We start from the raw sequence: 7,910 nt of genomic DNA, 5'->3' as shown, positions 1-7,910 counted from the left end.
TCTATTCAAGGGAGGGACAGGGGTATAATTCTGGAGCAACAGCCTTGGTGACAATACTATCATTCATTTGAAAAGATTCATTTGGGGACTTCCCTGGTGGTCCAGTGGTTAAGAGTTCGTGCTTCTACTGCAGGGGGCGCAGATTCAATCCCTGGTCAGGGAACTAAGATCTCACATGCCATGCAGCGCAGACACAAAAAAGAAAAAAAGAAGAAGAATCATTGGAATCATCCCATCATTTATTCATTCACCAAATATTTACTAAATTCTTACTGTTGCTAAGCATTGTAATGGACATTAGGGATGAAAAATGAACACTGCTAGGTCACTGCACTTGCAGAACTCAAAGTCTCATGGGAAAGTCAGATACGTAAATAGACTATTATAACACAATAATCACAATAATATGTGTATATTATTATGTGTATAATATGTGTATATTATTATTGACATAAAAACCCTGAAGAGAGAGGAGGAATTGGGAGAGTTATGAAAGGGTTATAAGAGCAAGTGGTATTTGAGTGTATTTCTAAAAGATGCCCAGGAATTTGCAACTCTTGGTAAGGAGTTGCTGTGGTGGGGAGGCTCTGGGGGGGTGTGGTCACTACTCAGGAAGATTTTATTGAGCCATTACTGTCTTTCCAGCATTGTGTCAGGTGAATTCATTATGCCCACACAACTCCATTATCACCACCTGATCTTCCCGGGAGACATCTCCAGGATGCAAAAGAAGGGGGTGGAGTTGTGGTGAGGAAACTTTGAGCTTCATTACCTAAAGGTCATTTGGAGAACAAGGTGATTGTGTTCAGCTCCTCTTTGGAAGTTTCTCCTGAGCTGCCAAAATGCCACCATTTAAGAAGACAGGAGCAGAGTTTTTCTCTTTAATTTCTCTGCTCATTAAGCCTTCACTTCTGAGGTGTGAAAATGACTCCAGGCTGGTAATAAACTGCTAGAGAAGTCATTATTTTAAAACCGATCTTGATCCCAAAGGGGATGGGTTGGTACAAAGCACAATTGCTCTAAGATCAGCTCCTCTGTAGGACAATGATTGTTCAAATGTTTCAGTTATCATAAGAATAAGAAAGGGCTGTCTAGTTACTGCAAGAAAAGATGAAGCACAAAGCTCCCAGAGCTAGGCAATAATCACACTAGTCTATTTTGGGGGGTGGGGAGAGGGTACATTTCAATGGGGGAAAATTATAGTATTGTTAGCCTGTGTATTATAATGCAAAGGAAGCTGAAAGGGTACTGAAAGGACCAAAGTAGACAGAAGTCACTTTCAGGGAGTTTAGTGACCTTAAAGAAGGGACTGGGAAGAAGTTGGACTAACAATAATGCTGTTAATGATAACAAGATCCTCCTGAAGCAGTAAATGTCACTCACCTTCACTCGCATGAGAACTTAGTCCTGGATAGACGCACCTGGTCAGTTTTGCTTTTTTCACATTGGTTCTCATTTTGCCCCCAAATTAGTAAGGGGCAGGAAAGTTTCTCTTGACTAGCACTTTCCCAAGGCAGTAAGTCCCAGACCTTTGGTACATTGACCTTCTGTATCCTTTCTCTTCCTCCCCTTCCCTTCCTCCCTCCCTGCCTCCCCCTCTGCCTCCCTCCTTCCTTCCTTCCTACCTTTTTTCCTTTCCTTCTTTCTTCCTGTTGTTTGTTCAATGCTTAAGGCTATATATTTCCTCTTAAAACCGTCATGTACAACGCAATCTCTGAATTTCTCTCTAAATAAAAGTGAGCTAAGACAATTTGATTTCAAGAAATTTTTGAGCACACAGTGGAACCCAGTGAGATAATCAAAGAGCTCCTGCATTGTTGCCTAAGTGGGGATTGTGGGAGGTGTAGAGTGAAACATGATTGATTAAATGTGGGTAAAATGTTATTCTAAGGTTTTGGCTTTTCATCCCCTTTGAGCAATCAACCCCCTCTGCTTGGACAAATTAAGGGTCACGATTAGAGGGAAACTGAAGCTTCTGGCTGGTGATATAGTGATGCTGTTCCTCAGGAGCTAATCTCTTCTCTGTGGAAAGGAACCCATCCAGTCACCTCACCTCTGACCTAGAGCCAGTGAATCTGAAGGGGAGAAGGAATAGTAAAACCCCTGTGGTCTACACAAGGTTTTGGCTTTTCTCCTGAGGTTACTAATTATTTCCTTCCATGGCAATTTGGTCACATGTCCTCATTGTAAATCACCCAGGGACCTGCCCTTCACCTCTAAAGACCCATTCTCAGCTTTCCTTTGGCCACCAGATGCATGGTCTTGTTCAAACACATAACAGTTGTTACTCAAGGCATAAAATGATTAATTGTTCTTTTGGTAACTGCTCTCGGATTCTATGGTTGCATCAGCAATCAAAAGTAATATCTTGTAGCTCACCTCTTCTCAAACCCCTTACGTTATATGGTCAACTTCCACGTGATGGGTTATTCTCCAGCCCCTTGAAAATCAATTCAGCAACAGATGGCAACTAATGAGGAGACTGGATGTTAGGGGTCTAATCAGAGCACAAAGGAAAGAAGAGAGAACACATGGTGATCCCAACTGGAGTGATGTGATCAAATTTCTCATGTTTTTTGGCTCATATTGATGACTAAGCCTTGTCTGTTGCCTAGGAAGTTTCGCAAATAGAACCTCTGTGGCCTGTGGGAACAGCTCCAAGAACTTTACCATCAAAACCCTGACCAGAACATGACCACTACCTCCAGCCCCACCTTCACCACCACTACCTCCACCTCCACCTCCAGCACCTCCTGCATTTCCACCTTTACATCCAGTGCCACAGTGATCACCAGTACCATCACCATCATCACCACAATCCCACTACCTTCACCACCACCAGCACTGCCACCCGATCCACTTCAGATCAGTACATGAGTAGGCAGCGGCATCTTCCCTATATTTGAATGAGGGCTTTGTGAGTCTGCCTTGCCCCTAGTTCCTCTTCTTTTGGGAGCTTCAGCTGATCATTTATTTCTTTTTAATTTAAAAATTTTATTTACTTAATTTTTTAAAAGTGTAACCTTCATTTTGTTTAAAACTCAGAAATTATGAAGAGTATAAGCACTGAAAATTTTCAAAATATAAATATACCCCTTTTACACAAATGGTAGCAGATTATATACAACATTTATTTTTAACTCTCTCAACAGTATGTCTTGGACATCATTCCAAAAGAGTCCATAAATAGCTTCATTCTTTTAAAAATATTTTTAAAAGTTAAATTTCTGCTCTTACCTATATTAATTCTTTTCCTCTCTGTTACTTGGGTTTATTTTGGTGTTTTTAATTCTAATTTCTTCTGAGAGACGCTTAGCTTATTGATGTTCAATCTTTCCATTTCTATTTCTATTTTTTTCTAGTATAAATAATTATCACTATATATTTCTGTATATTCCATTAGCTTCATCCCAGGTAAAGTATAGACATAATTTTGTTATATTTTTATTCAAAATATTAAAAAAATTTATTATACTTTGTTCTTTGACCTATTTAAAAGTATATTTCTTAACTTTACCAAACAGGGCTTTTTCAAGTTGTCTTTCTGTTGTTGATTTTTAGCTTAATTGAGTTGTTGTCAGAGAGCATATTCTATGAAGTTTATTTTTTTTTAAAGTTGTTCATTTTGCTTTATGTCCCAGTATATAATTATTTAAAAAAATGTTCTATGTATGTATGCTTCAAAATATATATTCTATAGGTCCTGAATTGAGTCTTCAACAGATGTCTATGAGATTTATTTTGTTAATTTTGTTTTTCAAATATTCTATTTCTTTACTGACTTTTTTCTTGTTATATCAGTTCCTTGTAGTTGTAAATTTTTGCTTTATATATTTTGAGGTCCATATTATTAAGTGCATGCAAATGTAAAATTGTTATACTTTACTTTTATATTTAGCCTTTATCATTATATCTTTATCCTTATCTCTAGTGAAGCTTTTCATCTGAAAGTCAGTTTTGACTGATATTAAAATAGCTGCATGAGATTTCTTTTGTTTAAAGTTTTCAATTTTTAAAAGCCTTTTTTTTTTCAAAAAAGGGAGAATCTTTTAATAATTTAGCACAAAAATCAAATTATATAAACTTGGTATATTCCAGAAAATATTGCTTTCAACACTTACACCATGATCAAAATTCCTTTGGTAGCTTTTCATCAAAATGAAGCATGCTATTATGTAAAATATAAAGCACTTTTAAATGTTCTCAGAAAAGTGTCTTTGTTTTAGTTACCAAACGAACATCATCATCCGCTGCTCAGCCTCAGCTGCGCGCATACAACATGAAAGCAGGTGCCACTGAGGTCACCCCTGCTCACAATGTCAAGTCTCCTCCGAAACGTTTACAGTGGTTACAGCAGAGGACAGCCACCCTGCCCAGGGCCGGGAAAACAAAACCAAACTTTATTGTCGCAATCATACAAACACTGCAATTAGAAAAAAGCCAACAGCAGTTCCCCAATGCAGAGAACGGGGCTGCTAGGCTCAATCTTAGAACAGCAAACACACACACACTGCCCCCCTCTAAACCCTCAAACAGAAAATCCCCAAGGGACGCAGTGGAAGTAAAGTGAAGGCGCTGATGGGCTCGCGGCATCACACACGTCGGACGTGGTGTCCTTTTGGTGCATCAAAGGTCTCGCCAAGGAGCCCCATCCTGAAAACCAGTCCTCAGAGGTTAACACTTGTTGAAAGACCTGGAACAGATGCTACTATCCAGGCTGCATAATCGACCAGCCAGCTTTAACACTGACTGTTTCTCCCTAATGTTCACCAGTAAGGGTTCTTGTTTTGGGTCTAAGAGCTTGTGTCCCTGCAGCTACAGAAGGGCAGCACGGAGGGTCTCACACACACACACCGAACATCAGCTTCTGCCACGAGAACACCGCTTACAAAGGAGCCTCTTTTAAGAAACCAGTATCTGCTTGTCCGACCTCAGAGTCAGTGTGCAGAGCCATGGAACCATCCAAACGCCTAAAAGAACAGGAGGAAGAACTGGAGGGAAGGTACACAAGCCATTTAGAAATCCTTGAGCCTGTGAAGGAGGATCCAAGGATTCCCCCTTTCCTGCTAGTCCCAAAGCAGCCATGCTGCTAAGTCCCAGAAAGTCCTGGAAACAGCACAGAAGTGTTTCTGCCCTAAAGATACATTCTAGTGTCTCAATGGGAGGAGCCGCCACGAGCCTCAGGCCACGTAGCGGTACTGGTTGGGACTGTCCTGGTCTCTCTCCATGTAGTCTCTGTCTATGAGAGATTCGATTCTCTTTTTCAAATTTCCAGGCTTGATGAGAAACTTCAGCTGATTATACAATTCGGAAATGAGCAGGTTGTGGCCCAGCGTCTTTCTCATCTTCATTATCCTGACGATGGCGGTGTTGATCTGGTACCGCCTGTCCTGGAACACGCGCTCTGTGGTGCTGACCTGTTCTTCAACGGTTTCCTTCATCTGAATTTGATTGATCTTGATCCGAAACAACTTGTGCTTGAATTCTCCGTTGAAGATGAATTTGTCTCCGTCTTCGACCTCCCTTCCTTTGGGACTTTTGATCAGGACGCGCGCTTTCCCGCAGGCCAGGGACTGCAATGTCCTCCGCAGCTCGTTGTCCTCTATCCCAGTGGCCATCTTTATGTCCTCAAAGCTGAATCCGTCCCCTTCGTTGAACACGAGAAGCACCAGCGTCTGGAACAGCGACACCTGGAACTCCTTCTTTCCCTCTTTAAACTCTGCTTTCAACACGGCGTGACCCAGTGTAGTTTGCCACTGAAGCTTTCAACCGCTGTGCTTTCCAAGATAGAACGTCTTGAATACTTCCTGAAGTTTAATCATTTCTGGAGTTAGATGTACTTCCATGGGGGTGTACGTTGGCCAGTATCCCATCGTAAGTATGTTCACTGTCAGGTCTATAGAGCCCGGGTCACTTTGATTCTGCATATACTGCTTGAAATGAACCATGATGTCCTTAGAGAGCTCCATGTCCTTGAAAATGCCTTCCAGCTTGCTGGCGAAAGCAGTCCCACACTCGTGCTTCAGCTTCGACAGCATAGACTTTTCAGCATCAATGGAGGCACTTTTTCCAACGAGGAGTCTTTTTGCCAAATCTTTCTTATAAAATGCTTCAAAGACATCTTTACCGTGAATGAACCGGAATAGGATCATGATCTTGTCCAGGATCCTCTCCAGCTCCTCGTCCGTTGCTTCCTTATTACCTGCTCTCAATTTTGAATCAACATGCTTTGTGATCAGCTCTGCAGGTTTGTTTGGCCTCTTGCTGATGAACGATTCGAAGGACTCCTTCATCAGGTTGATGAACTTCTCGTTCCTCTGGAAGCACACTTCTATCACGTGGTCCACTCGGTCCTTGAAATCCAGCAGGTCCTGTGCCATATCTTTATCTTTTTCAGGATTGATAAAGACCGTTGTCCCAAAAGTCTTGATGTACTGCTCCAGTGCTGCAGCAGCGCCTGCTGGCCGCCCCGCATGCGGCTGAACAGCTGGTACATCTGAGTGAGGTCGGGCACTCTGTTCTCATCCAACAGGTGGTCCAGCCCTTTCTGCAGAATCGCTGTTAAATGTTCTCCTAACAGCTACTTCTCCACACAGGCAATCAGTGGTTTCTGTGTGCTGTGGTCTAGATACGTGATCGCGCGGTCACCCTCCTCCCCCAGGCGCTTACTCACATGGTTCAGGTACTCCGGAACCTCTCTTTCTTGCATTAATGCAGCATATAAACAATTAGTTTCTTCCAAAAATTTCAGTTCAAATGAATCTTTATACACCTGGAGGTCGGACAGCATGCCCAGCAGGCTCTGCAGCAGACTCCGGTCCACGGCCTCCCCGCTCCGCTCCCTCTTGGTCAGCAGCAGGATGCCATCCATGGTTTTCGTCTGAACCATTTTATCACTAATAATATGGTTTCTAAATAGTTCTTTTTTAAAATTATTATTTATTTATTTATTTATTTATTTATTTAGTTTTGGCTGTGTTGGGTCTTCGTCTCTGTGCGAGGGCTTTCTCTAGTTGCGGCGAGCGGGGACCACTCTTCATCGCGGTGCGCGGGCCTCTCACTGTCGCGGCCTCTCTTGTTGCGGAGCACAGGCTCCAGACGCGCAGGCTCAGTAATTGTGGCTCACGGGCCTAGTTGCTCCGCGGCATGTGGGATCTTCCCAGACCAGGGCTCGAACCCGTGTCCCCTGCATTGGCAGGCAGACTCCCAACCACTGCGCCACCAGGGAAGCCCCTAAATAGTCCTAATCCATATCCCAGATGGAAGGAAGCACGGAATTCTGAAGCACGTAAGTACGATCCAGAAACAGGAAGATACTTCTGATCATGATCATTTGTCTGCAGTGATCCTGCTAGCATGTGTTAATCTTCTTTAAAAATAAAACACTATCTAGTGAGTTCTCTAAACTGAAGGATTTGTGCTTGGACGTGGCCTTCACAGACCTGGCGCAGCTGCTGGTAGCGCACTGGGGAAACTTTGTGAGAACAAAGATTTTCAACAGCCTGGTAGAGCTCTTCCAGGTTATATCTGATGGAGGTACTACTTTGTATGGCTTTCACTGCTTCATGAAGTTTCTGCCAGGTGTCCTGAGTGTAGTTATCAGGCAATTTAGGTCTGTCTCGGAAATTCTTGAGCACGAGCTTCTTGGAGCCGTCGGCGGCCCTGGGGCTGGAGGTGACGGCGGCCGCGGCGAGGGACGCGGGCTTGGTGAGGCCATTGCTGTGTCCGACAAGCGCCGAGAAGCTGCCCTTCCGAGGGGCCTCGTCGACCTCGGCCTCGGTCTCTGTCGCCCGGCCTCGCCCTCCCTCCGCTGAGCTCCCTCAGCCTCGCCCAGCCCGGCCCAACCGCCGCCCGACCCGGCCCGACCAGACACGGTGCTGCAGGCCTCGGGAGCGCGCCAGACCCCGACC

General features: G+C 43.7%; 1 protein-coding gene across 1 annotated transcript; it reads right to left on the bottom strand.

Moving 5' to 3' along the window:
* Positions 1-5,164: 5,164 nt before the first annotated feature.
* Positions 5,165-7,702, bottom strand: LOC133087860 (cullin-4A-like). Its single transcript, XM_061185537.1, is given in 3 exon segments — positions 5,165-6,436; positions 6,439-6,918; positions 7,240-7,702. Coding segments are annotated over 3 exon segments (1,830 nt in total). The 5' UTR covers positions 7,334-7,702; the 3' UTR covers positions 5,165-5,180.
* Between the last annotated feature and the right edge of the window lie 208 nt (positions 7,703-7,910).

The sequence above is a fragment of the Eubalaena glacialis genome, chromosome 3 (genome assembly GCF_028564815.1).
Source record: "Eubalaena glacialis isolate mEubGla1 chromosome 3, mEubGla1.1.hap2.+ XY, whole genome shotgun sequence".
Lineage (NCBI taxonomy): Eukaryota > Metazoa > Chordata > Mammalia > Artiodactyla > Balaenidae > Eubalaena > Eubalaena glacialis.
The sequence above is the reverse complement of the archived record's forward strand: the minus strand, read 5'-3'. Positions and strand labels throughout refer to the sequence as shown.